We start from the raw sequence: 15798 nt of genomic DNA, 5'->3' as shown, positions 1-15798 counted from the left end.
ATTCTCTCTCTCTCTCTCTCTCTCCATTCTTTGTCTCTCTCTCTCCCCCATTCTCTGTCTCTCTCTCTCTCTCCCCATTCTTTGTCTCTCTCTCCCCCATTATTTGTCTCTCTCTCCCCTCCCCATTCTCTGTGTCTCTCCTCCATTTTCTGTTTCTCTTCCCCCCATTCTCTGTCTGTCTGTCTCTCCCCTCCATTCTCTGTCTCTCTCCCCCATTCTCTGTCTCAATCACCCCATTCTCTGTGTCTCCCCCCCATTCTCTCTCCCCCCATTCTCTTTCTCCCCCCCCCATTCTCTCTCTCCCCCACTCTCTCTCTCCCCACATTCTCTCTCTCTCTCCCATTCTCTCTCTCCCCCCCCATTCTCTCTCTTCAATTTCCCGACTCTCTCCCCCCCCCCCTTTCTCGGCTCTCTGTCCCCCCATTCTCTCTCTCTACCCTCCATGCTCTTCCCCCCTTTCTCTCTCCCTCTCCCCCACCCCCTATTCTCATCTCTCTCCCCTCCATTCTCTGTCTGTCTCTCTCTCCCCCACCCCATTCGGTGTTTCTCTCTCTTTCCCATTCTCTGTATCTCTCTCCCCCCCATTCTCTGTCTCTCTCTCCCCTCCATTCTGTCTCTCTCTCCCCCCCTTTCTCTGTCTCTCCTCCATTTTCTGTCTCTCTCCCCTCCATTCTCTGTCTCTCTCTCGAACATTCTCTGTCCCCCCCATTCTGTCTCTCTCCCCCCCATTCTTTGTGTCTCTCTCTCTCCCCCCCACTCTGTGCCCCTCTTCCCATGCTGTGCCCCTCTCCCCATGCTGTGCCTCTTTCCCCATGCTGTGCCTGTGCCTCTCTCTCTGTCTCTCCCCATGCTGTCTCTCCCCATGCTGTGCCTGTGTTTCTCTCCCTCTCTCTGTCTCTCCCCATGCTGTGCCTGTGTTCTCTCTCTGCCTCTCCCCATGCTGTGCCTGTGTTCTCTCTGTGTCTCTCCCCATGCTGTGCCTGTGCCTCTCTCTGTCTCTCTCCCCCCCCCCCCCCCCATTGTGTGAGTGAGTGTGTATCTGTGTCCCTCATTCTGGACCATACCTGCATGGGTGTGTGAAGCCATCTTGAGCCCTGGCAGCAGACACCGGAAGTTCTCACTGACACTTCCGGGTCTCACTGCTGGGGCTCCGCAGTTCAGACCCGGCCCCTGCTCTCCTCCATGCATTGTCTGCTCTCTGCTGCCCCCCTCTCTGATGGTCAAAAGCGGAACAGCCACAAAAAAACGGAACATTTTACAGCATGCAGGGTAGCCGGGACAGAGACTAAAAAACCGGGTCAGAGGTTAAAAAAACGAGACTGTCCCGGCTAAACCGGGACACCTGGTTGCCCTATTAATAACCCCCATAGTCTCTAACTTCTTTCTGAAATACAAAGTATTCATCATGGCGTTGGTATTTACTTAATGAATCAGAGTTTCTCTTCTCATTAAAATGTACCGACTGTAATATCACTGCAACTATCTGTTATTGCTGTTGGTAATTGAGATTTATTTATAAAAATGTTTTACCAGGAAGTAACACATTGAAAGTTACCTCTCATTTTCAAGTATACCCTGGGCACAGAGTTATAATAATACATGGTTACATTAAAAGAATAGATGTTATACAGTCAATTCCCAGAAATTTCACGGACAGAGTTTATAGATAAGCTATGGTTTACAAATGATATGCAGGCGAGGCATTATCATATCGGTATCAGTAAAGGACATTACACGTAACGCTGTGCTCTTTACAGAACAAACCTTGCATACCGCTATTTTATTGTACTTTGAAGATATACTGTTATTTTACATAGCTGAGTGCATTCCCTTTCATGCAGCTCCAATAAAAGTGAGCTGCATTTTTAACCCAATACCCCACTTGCTATCCTGAGAAGTGTTGTGCCATTTGTTGAACATGTACTTTTAAAATAATATGCATTTTTCTTCTGGTCTATTAATAATATTGGCTTTGATAAATTCCACAATTATGAGGAGCTGCTACATTCTGCATGCCATCATTACCCTATTGTGTACTGTTAAGAATTGGAAGCTGCTTGACATATTTGTTATTGTTAACAGCCTGTTTGTATCTTCTTATCCTCAGCAGACAATATTTCCAGTGATGAAGAGTGGTTAGTAAATGTTACTCTGGATATTCGGTCATCAACAGGAACCAGTGTTATGTTTGCTCTGGTTAATAATGAGACAGTTCCTCTTGCTGTAGCTATTGAAGACCTGGCATCTGGTAGTTTACAGGTAATTTTATTCTCTTTTTCCCCATTTACACTTTCACTACCATTATGACATTCTCTGACGTCATAAGGACGGGATTGCCAGGAACCCTTGTAACGTACATAGTTTCCTTTGTATATATTATACTAGTCTAAAAAGGGGAGATTCAGTGAATACGAACGGAATGGAAATGGAGCCCCTCCTAATTCCATTGATGTCACTGGGGACGGTTGCAAACACATGATGACTACCTTCAGCGATCACGTGGTCTCAATCGTGGCATTTAGGTTTCGCCAGTTTAGCGCCAGCAGAAGGATTCAATACATCACTTGTGTAGCTGAGAATGATGCAGTATACTTAATAAAGGTGTGTGTGTGTGTGTATATATTATGTATATATTATGTATGTATGTACATGTTATGTATGTATTTATATATTATATATGTATTTATATATTATATATGTATGTATATATTATATATGTATGTATATATTATATATGTATGTATATATTATATATGTATGTATATATTATATATGTATGTATATATTATATATGTATGTATATATTATATATGTATGTATATATTATGTATGTATATATTATATATATATATATATATATATATATGTATGTATATATTATATATATGTATATATTATATATGTATGTATATATTATGTATGTATATATTATATATGGATGTATATATTATATATATATATATCCATATATAATATATACATCCATATATTATATATATTGTGACAAACGGCTTACTCCGGGGCTCCGTCGTTTGTCCGGGACTGTTTAGAACACGGTCTTTTAGGGTAGGTTAAATGATGAGGCGTCACGTACTGTTCCTTTAAACAGGCTATGCCTGGTTTATTCAGTCCCAGGCACTGAGACTGCCACAGTGCATACAACAGAAAACAGATCAAAACAAAAGCTGCTCACCTGAGCGATAACTTAACTTAGATATCCCTGACTCAGGGTTGGAAGTGGCTTTTCCACTTCCAACATCAAAACACGGTACTTTTGCAGTCTTACACAAATGAACAGAAAGATTGAACCTGTTTGGGGAAGAGGCTTCTCCCCTCTGTAGTTCAGCAGCCTTCCAGCCTCCTGGCTCTTGTGGGGAGCCCAGAGCAAACAGGAAATCAGTCTTTCATACCTGATTCCTAATTAGCATGACAGGTGACAGAAATCAGGCAGCAGACAAACTCTGGTCTGGATCTCTCATCCCTCAGTTCCAGCGCTTGCCAAACTGTGGGATGGAGTGTATGTATTATAAGGCTGCACTCCCAGGCCAAACAGGATAGAAACTGTCTAGTATCCTGGGAGCCCTATATACGGAATTTATTACCATCCCCTGGTTTCTGTCACATATCCTCCCCCCCAGCTCAGACCTCGAGGGATGAGCGACCATGGATATTAGGGAGTGCATCCTTGACAACCCGTCAGCATTGCCATGTTTGTGCCCTGACCTGTGTTCCACAGAAAATTTAAAGGGTTGTAGGCTTAGGAACCACCTGGTCACTCTAGCATTCTTTTCCCTGTTTTGACACATCCAGGTAAGGGGTGCATGATCTGTGACCAACCGGAATTTTCTCCCCAACAGGTAGTATTTGAGCGTCTCTACAGCCCACTTTATTGCGAGACACTCTTTCTCTACTATGGAGTAATTTTTCTCCTGGGGATTTAGTTTCCTACTTAAATAAAGGATGGGGTGCTCCTCACCTTGAGACTCCTGGGAGAGTACCGCCCCCAGCCCTACCTCAGATGCGTCGGTTTGGACTACGAACTCTTTCGAGAAGTCGGGTGTGACCAACACTGGTTGGGCACAGAGAGCTTCTTTCAGGCTTCTAAAGGCCTGTTCGGTTTCGGGGGACCACTTTACCATTAGCGGTCCTCTTGCTTTTGTGAGGTCAGTTAGTGGGGTTGCCTTAGTTGCAAAATTGGGAATAAACCTTCTATAGTACCCAATTAACCCCAAAAAGGTCCTTACTTGTTTTTTTGTAACTGGCCTTGGCCAATTTTGTATCGCCTCCACTTTGAGTGTTTGGGGTTTGAGTAAACCTCTGCCAATAGAATATCCCAGATACTTGGCCTCCTCCAGACCAATAGTGCATTTAGCGGGGTTAGCAGTTAGTCCAGCAGACCGGACTGCGTCAAGCACAGCTTGGACCTTTGGAAGGTGGGATTGCCAATCTTCACTATGGATTACCACATCATCCAGGTAGGCGGCAGCATACCGAGCATGTGGTTTTAAAATTTTATCCATCATTCTTTGGAATGTGGCGGGAGCTCCATGTAAGCCAAAAGGCAACACCTTATACTGAAAGAGGCCGTCTGGGGTTGAGAAGGCTGTTTTTTCTTTTGCCCTTTCTGTGAGGGGAACCTGCCAGTACCCTTTTGTTAGGTCTAGGGTTGTGAGATATCGGGCTTTGCCCAGTCTCTCTACAAGTTCATCTACCCTGGGCATAGGATAAGTATCAAATTTTGACACCGCGTTTAGTTTCCGGTAGTCATTACAAAACCTTGTTGTACCATCTGGCTTTGGGACTAAGACTATAGGGCTGTTCCACCCACTTTGGGATTCCTCAATTACACCTAGTTTTAGCATTTTTTTAACCTCTAAACTTATAGCCTTTCTTTTGGCCTCTGGGATTCGGTACGGTTTAAGGTTAACTCGGACCCCCGGTTCAGAGACTAGGTCATGTTCAATTACGCTAGTTCTACCTGGCCGTATAGAGAAGATTTCTTTGTTTCTTTTCACTAAATTCTGAACCTCTCGTTTCTGATGAACAGACAGGGTTTCAGCTATGCTAACCTCTGGGTCAGTTTCTTGATTCTCTGACGGACCTGGGGGTACTAGGGTTAACAAGACTTCTCTATCTTTCCAGGGCTTGAGTAAGTTTATATGGTAAATTTGCTCAGGTTTCCTCCTACCTGGCTGTCTTACCTTATAATTTACTTCTCCCACTCTTTCCAAGACCTCATATGGCCCATGCCATTTAGCAAGGAATTTACTCTCCACGGTGGGAACCAGAACTAGTACCCTATCACCTGGAGAAAAAATTCTGACCCTAGCACCCTTATTATATGTATTCCTCTGTGCTTCTTGAGCTTTCTCCATGTGTTCCCTCACTATGGGTAGGACTGCAGCAATGCGGTCCTGCATCTGGGCAACATGCTCTATTACACTTCTGTAAGGGGTAACCTCGTGTTCCCAAGTCTCTTTGGCTATATCCAGTAAGCCCCTTGGGTGTCGGCCATACAATAGTTCAAACGGGGAGAAGCCAGTGGATGATTGGGGAACTTCCCTAATGGCAAATAACAGGTACGGTAACAAACAATCCCAGTTTTTCCCATCTTTATCAACCGCCCGCCGTAACATGCTCTTTAAGGTTTTATTGAACCTTTCCACTAAACCATCTGTTTGTGGATGATAGACTGAGGTTCTGAGATGCTTGATTTTTAGGAGTTTACATAGCTCTTTCGTTACTTGGGACATAAATGGTGTTCCCTGGTCAGATAGAATCTCTTTAGGAATCCCGACCCGGGAAAACAGAACTACTAACTCTTTTGCTATGTTTTTAGCTGAGGTGCTACGTAGGGGAACTGCCTCCGGATATCGGGTGGCATAATCTAATATTACCAATATATGCTGATGTCCCCTAGCAGACTTTATTAGGGGTCCTACTAGATCCATAGCAATCCGGTCAAATGGTACCTCTATTATGGGAAGGGGTACCAATGGGCTGCGGTACGCCTTGAACGGGGCGGTGATCTGACATTCTGGGCATGAGGAACAATAATTCGTAATTTCTGCCAGAACCCCAGGCCAATAGAAGCTTCGGAGAACCTTTTCTTTTGTCTTTTCCACCCCTAGGTGTCCCCCCAATGGATGACTATGTGCGAGGTGTAATACTACGTTACGGAATGTCCGTGGTACCAACAATTGTTTAGTTGTAACTGATTTCCTTTTATCAACCCGATATACTAGGTCGTTCTCTACCTCGAAGTAGGGGTAAGCAAGTGACCTATCTGGTTGGCCAGGAGTACTATTCTGGTCCCGTATATTTCCCCTTGCTACCGCTAATGTGGGGTCCTCCCACTGGGCCTTCTTAAAACTCCCAGGACTGACCTCTATGTCAGCGAGGGTCTTATCCGGTTCTGGGGTGGTAAGTGTCTGCTCAACATCTTGATTTGGGGTATTCCCTACCAAAGTAGTGATGGGGAAGGGAATTTTACAGCACTCCTCCTTTTCCCCCTTCTTATTTGGGCCCTCGTCAACCTCCATTTCTGAAAAAGGGAAAGGATTTGTTTCTTCTAATACTTCATTATGGTCCGCTATTGACCTCTGGGCGCTATTCTGAGCGGGGGACCACATTTTTAGAAAATGGGGAAAGTCGGTCCCTATTAACACATCATGTGCCAGTTTGGGTACAATACCCACCTTGAAATCTAAAGAACCAAACTCTGTTTCAAAAAAAACATCAACAGTGGAATATTCATGATTATCCCCATGTATACAACAAATTGCCACTCTTTGTGAACTGTTTCCCTGTTTCTTCTTAATGGGCAAGAGGTATTCGGACACTAGTGTGACCATGCTCCCAGAGTCAAGAAGTGCCCGAACCCTCTTACCATTAACCTTTACAAATGCCCACAGATGGTTATTCAAGGGGTCCTCTGGCCTAGGGCCCATACATTGGGACAACAGCGAATAAGGTTCCACGCTGTTGCATTGCATGGGCTCATCATTTAGTGGGCAGATTTTTGCTGTGTGGCCCCTCTCATGACAATTTACACATTTAGGTACATAGTCTGTGTCCCACTTAGAGCCTTTTCCCGGCTCCCCATGTTGGCTATTGCCCTTAGTGTGCGAACCACTGTTGCTGGTGCTGCGTGAAGGTGGTCGCCGCTCTTCAGCGCCCCTTAACCCCGGTACCCTTTTACCGTCTCTGGAAGAGTCCTGGAACCTCGGGTAGTGGGGTTGCTCCACGACTGTGGGTTGCGGGTGCTCTTCTGCTGCATTGTACCTTTCTACGAGGGCCACAAGCTCATCCGCATTGTGGGGGTCACTCCGACTGACCCAACGGCGTAAGGCAGAGGGAAGTTTCCTCAAGAACTGGTCCATGACCAACCGTTCCACGATGTGGCTGGCTGAGTTGATCTCGGGTTGTAGCCACTTCCGGGCGAGGTGGATGAGGTCATACATCTGGCTTCGGGTGGCTTTATCCATCGTGAAGGACCATGCGTGAAACCTTTGGGCGCGAACAGCCGTGGTTACGCCGAGGCGGGCGAGGATCTCGAACTTCAATTTTGCATAGACGTTAGCTTCGGCTGGCTCTAGATCAAAGTAAGCCTTCTGGGGTTCGCCGCTTAGGAAGGGTGCGATTAGACCAGCCCACTCAGCTTCTGGCCATCCCTCTCTCTGTGCCGTGCGTTCAAACGTGAGAAGATAGGCTTCCACATCATCCGAGGGTCCCATCTTCTGAAGGTAGTGGCTTGCCCTGGTCATTTTCGGTACTGGGGCTGCCGCTGCCAGTGGAAGGTTACTGATAGTCCCCCTCAGGATCTCGAGTTCCTGCTGTAAGCCCTGAGCGAACCGCTGTTGCTCCTCTCTCAGCAAGCGGTTTGTCTCTTGCTGGTTTGCATTCGCGTTTTGCAGGGCTTCATTCGTCTGTTGCTGGTTTGCATTCGCCTGTTGCTGGTTTGCATTCGCCTGTTGCTGGTTGGCATTAATCTCTTGCTGGGCTATTAGCAGCTGTTGATGGGCTGCATTCGTCTGCTGCTGGTTTGCATTAGTTTCTTGCTGGGCTATTAACAGCTGTTGCTGGGTTTCATTTGCGTCTTTCTGGGCAGCGACATTGCGTACCAGCGCACCCACCACGTCTTCCATCTTGTTTGCAGAGGATGAAAAAACTTTTTTTTTTTTTTTTTTTTTTCAAAGTTCTTTAACCCGCAGACCCCCTAGTGCTCTGCCCGCATTCTCCACCATATGTGACAAACGGCTTACTCCGGGGCTCCGTCGTTTGTCCGGGACTGTTTAGAACACGGTCTTTTAGGGTAGGTTAAATGATGAGGCGTCACGTACTGTTCCTTTAAACAGGCTATGCCTGGTTTATTCAGTCCCAGGCACTGAGACTGCCACAGTGCATACAACAGAAAACAGATCAAAACAAAAGCTGCTCACCTGAGCGATAACTTAACTTAGATATCCCTGACTCAGGGTTGGAAGTGGCTTTTCCACTTCCAACATCAAAACACGGTACTTTTGCAGTCTTACACAAATGAACAGAAAGATTGAACCTGTTTGGGGAAGAGGCTTCTCCCCTCTGTAGTTCAGCAGCCTTCCAGCCTCCTGGCTCTTGTGGGGAGCCCAGAGCAAACAGGAAATCAGTCTTTCATACCTGATTCCTAATTAGCATGACAGGTGACAGAAATCAGGCAGCAGACAAACTCTGGTCTGGATCTCTCATCCCTCAGTTCCAGCGCTTGCCAAACTGTGGGATGGAGTGTATGTATTATAAGGCTGCACTCCCAGGCCAAACAGGATAGAAACTGTCTAGTATCCTGGGAGCCCTATATACGGAATTTATTACCATCCCCTGGTTTCTGTCACAATATATATATATATATATATATATATATATACATACATATGTCTTAGGTCTGCAACCCTGCCTTTCAACCATTATCACCCAGCATACAGTGCTTCAACTGCAGCAAGGGATTCTGGAAAATGACATGCAAATCAGCACACAATGTCTAACCTTTTGGCTGAAATCAATTTTTACACTGGCTTTGCATCTAATGCCATGCTGTGCTGAGATTTTGCTTATATGGGTTCCATGTGAAAATGGATTTCAGGCAAAAGGTGACACATTGTGTGCTCATTTGCATGTCTGTGAATGGTTTCTGTGGCTTTGCATCTGATTCCCATGCTGTGCTTTTAAAGCTGTGTTAACAGCAAGCATTAACTTATATGGGCTCCATGTAGCAATTGTTTTTCAGACAAAAGGTGACACATTGTGTGCTCATTTGCATGTCATGTCCCAGAATCCCTTGCTGCAGTTCAAGCGCTGTATGCCGGGTGATAATGGTGAAAGGCAGGGTTGCAGACCTGCCTAAGACATGTGAATGTGCTCACAAGTGATCTTTTTATTTGCTATGATATTTATTCAAAAATAGAAGGTGTAAAATAGCACACTCACAAGTGTAGCTAGGATATACGCATTTAGAGATAATCTACAGTATCAATTGCCACAGGGGATCATCATCTGGGATTCCAGCAGCCAAGATGAAACAATAACGTTCTTGAGCTGAATCCTCCAAGGGAACAGAGTAGCAGTACAGACAATAGCAATTTAGTGCAGTTCAATAACTGTATCACTGAAACCACAGTGAATAGCGCAGGTGTCTTCATACACAAGCCGCTCGAGGTAGCGTGATGACGTAATACGCCACAACATCCGGGTCCCAACGTGTTTCGTCATCAAACGTGACTGTGGTTTGAGTGATACATTTTTTGAACTGCACTACATTGCTATTGTCTGCACTACTACTCTGTTCCCTTGGAGGATTCAACCCAATGGGGCCTATGCACTAAGGGTTCATAAAAAAAAAATCGCTGGGCCATTTAAATCACTATTTTTGTGAGTGTTGCTACCATGGTATTCAGAAAGTGTTGATTGTATTTTGTGCAAAAACATAAATATATATCTAAACTAGCTGATATACCTGACGTTGCTCGGGATGTAAATCTGTAATAGGTATTATAGGCTAAAGCTGTAAAATTCCAGGCATTACTGAAATCCCTGCCCTCTGATTGGTCAGAATTCCGGGCATTATTCATTCAGTAATGCCCGCAATTTTTGACAACTTGCCAACTCACCTCAAAGCAGAGAAGTAGGGGCTCGCGCTGGGAAAAAAAACGGCAAGTTTAAAACTTAACTGCAGCAGCCCTGCTCCTCTCCTCTCTGAGCACACTGCACACGCAGCCTCTCTCTCCCCCTCTCTCTCCCCCTCCCTCTCTGACAGCTTGCTAGTGCTGTCAGACGCTGCTGTGTCCCAACTCGTAACTTTGTTGTTTGCAACAAAGTAATACAGTATCTCTCATCACATTTATTGCCTGTGCCACTAAGGTAATTTGTATTTCTTTGTATCTAGTTGTACTTAATATCATAGTCCCCCCACTTCTCTCCCACATCTCCATTCCCCCAAATTCTCCCCCTCACCCCTTTTCTCCCCTCAACTCTCTCTCCCCCCTCACCTCTCTCTCTCCCCCCTCACCTCTCTCTCTCCCCCCCCCCTCACCTCTCTCTCCCCCCTCACCTCTCTCACCCCCCTCACCTCTCTTTTCCCCCCTAACATCTCTTCCCTCCCCTCACCTCTGCCCCCCTCACCTCTCTCCCCCCCTCACCTCTCAACCTCACCTCTCCCCTCCACCACTTCTCTCTTCCCCCCTCCTTCACTTCTCTTTCACCTCTCTTCCCCTCATACACCTATCTTCCCCCCTTAGTTGAATTGGAGGGGGGGTGGAGGAGAGAGACTGCAAAGAAGTAAGTGTGTTGTGTATAGAGGTGCAGTGTTGTGTGTGGGGCTGTAGGGATGTAGAGGTGCTGTGTTGTGCTGTGTTGTGTGTAGAGCTGGGGGGGACAGTGCAAAGTTTAGTAAGTGGTTGCATTTTTTATTGTGGCTGCAGTGTGTGTGTGTTGTGCTGTTGTATGTGTAGCAGCAGTTTGTGTGAGTGTAGAGCTGATATGTGTGTGTGTGTGTGTGTGTGTGTGTGTATATATAGAGCTACTGTGTATGTGTGTGTGTGTGTGTGTGTGTGTGTGTGTGTGTGTGTGTCAGTAGCAGTGTTTATGGGTGTAGCATGTGTGTGTAGCAGCAGAGTTTGTGTGTGTGTGTAGAGGTGCTGTGTGTGTAGAGCTGCTGCTGAGTGTGTAGAGGTGCTGTGTAGAGGAGGTGTTGTGTGTCTAGAGCTCCAGTGTGTGTGTATGTGTGTAGAGGCACTGTGTTGTGTGTGGTGTGCTCTTTTGTGTGTGTGTGTAGCAGCAGTTTGTATGTGAGCTGCTGTGTGTGTGTGTACACAGAGGAGGTGGCAGTGTGTTGATATAGATATCTGCAGTGTAAGGGTATGTAGAGGTGGTTTCATGTATTTACCATTTTAGTTTAATAAAAAAATCTATTTAACTATACAAAAGTGTCTATTATTTATGAAATAAGTCTACATTTAGCCTATAATAGTAAGAATCCCATCAGAACAGGGCATTACTGGCCAATAATGCCCTGGCTGGGTTAAAGTCCCTCGGCTTCGCCTCGGGCCTTCAACTCTTCCAGCCAGGGCATTATTGGCCAGTAATGCCCTGTTCTTCAGGGATTATTACTTAAGTATTATGTATAAATAGGGGAACAATAGGTTGAGTATTTGGTGGAAAGGTTGTAGATAATGTTGAAAAGAAACATTGAAAGGCGGAAGTGTAGGCGAGTGGGTGAAAGGCAGAGGCGGAAGGACGGGTGGGTGAAAGGCAGAGGCGGAAGGACAGGTGGGTGAAAGGCAGAGGCGGAAGGGCGGGCGGGTGGGTGAAAGGCAGAGGCGGAAGGGCGGGCGGGTGGGTGAAAGGCAGAGGCGGGCGGGCGGCAGGGGGCAGGGGGGGAGAAGGCGGGGGGAAGAAGGCAGGGGGCAGGGAGGGGGAAGAAGGCAGGGGGCGAGAAGCAGGGGCGGAGGGGAAGGCGAAGGCAGGGGCAAGAGGGAGGGGAAGGTGAAGGCAGGGGCGGGGGGAGAGAAGGCAGGGGGCGGGGGGAGGAGAAGGCGGGGGGAGGGGAAGGCGAAGGAAGGTGCTGGGGGGGAAGGCGAAGGCAGGGGCGTGGGGGAGGCGAAGGCAGGGGTGTGGGGGAGGCGAAGGCAGGGGTGTGGGGGAGGTGAAGGCAGGGGCGGGGGGGAGGCGAGGGGAAGGGGGGAAGGAAGGGGGGGGGAAAGGGGGTTGTCACTGTGTGTCAGTGTGTGTGTCACTGTGTATGTGTGTGTGTGTCGGGGGGCAAAAACGGCGCTGGGGGGAAGGGGGTGTCACTGTGTCTGTCAGTGTGTGTGTCACTGTGTGTGTTTTGAGGGGGGGAAGGGGGGTGTCACTGTGTCTGTCAGTGTCTGGGGGGCAAAAACGGAGCTGGGGGGGGGGCAAAAACTCAGTCTCAGTTAAGCGTCCCCCCCAGCAGCAACAGCTCACACCACCATCACCAAGTACTGTAGCATTTCCTCACCTCAGGCAGCAGCAGCAGTGTGCCTGGGGGTTGGGGAGCCCTGGGTTGGACCGCACCGGCCAATGAGAGCTGTGGGGGTGTGGGACACACCAGCCAATGAGAGCCGTGGGAGGGTGGGCGGATCGACCGACGGACCAATCAAATGGTTTACAGACACTCACAACCAAGATTTATATATATATATATATATATATATATATATATATATATATATATATATATTTATATATATAAATATATATACATACTTATACACACATACACACATATACACACACACTATATGTATATTATGTCATTTATGCTTCACCAGAGAAGCTAGTTTCTTGTGACCCTCAGTAAGTCACTTTGCTTTTTATCTCTGTACCAGTGGTGAAACAATTGCATCGCTTCCTTAGAAAAATGGCTATTATATTTTTCGGATGAATGTACTCCACGAGACTGATTAATAAATGAAATGTCGGAGGAAATGCATTTTCTGCATTGCTTATATTACCGTATAGTTAGAAGGGAAAGTTCTAACAAAAATGTGTGTGCTTGTTCTGATTTAGTTCTTTTTGCAATTCCTAGGAAATCTTGGTTAGTATCCAGAATGTTACTGTCGCTCGGTTGGTATCTAAAAGGATTTGTACTAACAGAAATCTGATAGTGAGTCTGAAAGTCACAAAAAGATATCTTGAACTCACGGCTGATTCATATACTGACATCAGTTATTCAAATGAAGTGGAACTAGATAATCAACTATATATCCTGGACCAAGCAATGAAAGGACATGTGGATACATATCTAGGAGGAATTCCAGGTAAATATATTTAGTTTATTGCTATGTTTTAGTAAAATAACATGTTGGTTCTTAAATTAGATTATTTTTCCACATGTCAGTCTTTAAACAAATTAGATTACGGCAGATAGACCTAGCAACTAAAAGTATTGGTAAAGTACTACTCTACAATAAGCACTTTTTTTTTTTTTTTAAATAGAGCAGAGATTTGGCTGTAACCACGGTAAATATACAAATGTTATACTTACCAAAACTTAGTAAATTTAGTACTCTAGCATTGAGGAAATTAAGGGGCACATTTATCAAGTGCCGCTATGGGTTATCGCTCCCGTGCTTGCATTGTCGCGTGGACTTGAATGGGAGTTAATGCCGGAACGTGTGTTATAACCCGTATCAGCACTTGATTAATGTGCTTAAAGCTGCGGCCATGCTGTCGCCGAGTGTGCTAATGCTTGAAAGCGATGATGTCACCAACTCTCCAAGCTTTTGCAAGGGCGAGAGGGGGGGGACGGCGTGTCATTGGCGCTGGATCGTGGCTATTTCTGTGTGTGGCTGTGTGCATTGACTGGCGCTGATTGGTTGCTGAAGGGTCATGTGAGAGAGATTATGGGAGAGATTATGTGCACGCTCACGAGCATGTGGCCGTACAGATTGATTTTAACTGAAATGAGCACGCCGAGCACGCTCAGCGGCAACGTGGACGCAGCCTTAGGGTCATATTTACAATGTGGTGCTTTTCCACACGACACATTTGAATGCAAGAAGACCCTTTCTGGGAATTAATGGTGTTTATCAGTAATTATTTTAGAGGACATGTTGAAAGAAAATTCTCATTTAAAATCAATCTTCATTGAAGACACCTGTAAATAGTCAAGCTTTTAGCGAAAAATCAAAAGCAAAATTAACCATATCACTTAATGCAACCAGCACTTGCCAGAGCACCTTCCTACTGTCTCTGTAAGTTCTCACCACTTAGATTGTAAGCTCTTTGGGGCAGGGACTTCTTTTTCTATTGTTTTATGTCTGAAGCGCTTATTCTCATAGTGTTATAATATTGTCTATTGACCTGAATGGTGTAAAGGTATACATGTATTACAAGCCCATTTGGCAGTAAATAGGGTACAGAATTCTTCTACCCCTCAAAGTCCTTAAATAGATGTCCTTTGGATTGTGTATAAAGATACATTGAAAGATAAAACAGACTGTGCTCTAAAGCGGGGGTCTCCAAACTCAGTCCTCAAAGGCCACCAAGAGGCTGGCTTTTCAGGCTATCCTTGTTTCAGCATAGGTGGCTCAATCGGTGGCTCAATTGAAGACTGAGCCACTGATTGAGCCACTTGTGCTAAAGCAGGGATATCCATAAAACCTGGCCTGTTGGTGGCCCTGAGGCCTGAGTTATTCCTAGTGTTATTCCTAATGATGCAATTTGTATCTCTCTTTAGATATTCCATTTACTGCCACACCTGTCACCTCTTTCTACGTTGGCTGCATGGATGTGACCATTAATCAGAAACTGGTGGATCTGGACGAAGCCGTTTTCAAGCAGAATGATATCCGATCACATTCATGTCCTTTTGTTTCATAGTTTCTTGACTTTATATTCTGCATTGTTCATTTTATATATTTAGCGACTACTGCTCAATAAGCCAACCTTTTTTTGGACTATTAAGAGATGTACAAGAGATGGAATGTCTACTTCAGGAGTAGCCAGCTCCAGTCCTCACGGGTCACCAACAGGTCAGGTTTTTAGGACATCCCAGCTTCAGCACAGGTGGCTCAGTCGAAGACTGAAGCAGGGACATTCTAAAAACCTGACCTGCTGATGACCCTTGAGGACTGGATTTGGCTATTCCAGGTCTACTGTGTGTAAGAGTCTTAACGTGGTGATATGGGTGCCTAGATTAATACCTTTATATTTTAAGGCACATAAATATTTGAATTAATAATTTCTCACATTACATTCAACCACATTGAGCATCTAATAGAAAATACCATTTATTGCCTTCAGGTTTTTTCTCTTTTGAAATGACTTGATTTTATTACTTTGATTGATGGTTTAAACATGGGCTTCAGTACTTTATGGCAATACATATGCTTGTGGTAGGTGAGAAACAATTTTTTTTGTACAATTTCACCCAGAGCATATGATTTTACATAGGACTGTATTATTGACTATTTGTGAAATCTTTTCTTATAAAAAATAAATAAATACTGAAAATATTCAAGTGTCGTCAATTAATTTAAACAATTCCAGAAAAAAAAAAATCTTGTACAAAATACAAATTAAAACATGTTCCACAAATGTTCTACGTTTGTCATAAGAAATAAATAAAACGGTGTGCTGTTCTACTGAAACGGGACATCTGGCTGCAACCATCTCGACTGACCAAGTCCCCATTGGTGTTTGGCTGCAGGGGAACCATCCGCCACAGTCGCTCCGCCGCTGAACCCTCTGCCGCTGGCCACTTCAATGTTCATTTACTCATTAGGTGATTCCCATCACTCT

General features: G+C 45.3%; 1 protein-coding gene across 5 annotated transcripts in view; it reads left to right on the top strand.

The window, feature by feature from the left end:
• Nucleotides 1–15512, top strand: part of PROS1 (protein S) — a 60263-nt gene extending 44751 nt beyond the window's left edge. For 3 of the 5 annotated variants that reach the window (XM_075594017.1, XM_075594019.1, XM_075594020.1), the window contains exons 13-15: nucleotides 2108–2259; nucleotides 13082–13313; nucleotides 14735–15512. In XM_075594017.1, coding sequence (XP_075450132.1) covers nucleotides 2108–2259; nucleotides 13082–13313; nucleotides 14735–14877 — 527 coding nt within the window. In that variant the 3' untranslated portion in view covers nucleotides 14878–15512. The remainder of the gene's footprint in view (nucleotides 1–2107; nucleotides 2260–13081; nucleotides 13314–14734) is intronic. The other 2 variants (XM_075594018.1, XM_075594021.1) reach the window with 1 other exon arrangement.
• Nucleotides 15513–15798: the final 286 nt, after the last annotated feature.

Source organism: Ascaphus truei, chromosome 3 (assembly GCF_040206685.1).
Source record: "Ascaphus truei isolate aAscTru1 chromosome 3, aAscTru1.hap1, whole genome shotgun sequence".
NCBI lineage: Eukaryota > Metazoa > Chordata > Amphibia > Anura > Ascaphidae > Ascaphus > Ascaphus truei.
The sequence above is the reverse complement of the archived record's forward strand: the minus strand, read 5'-3'. Positions and strand labels throughout refer to the sequence as shown.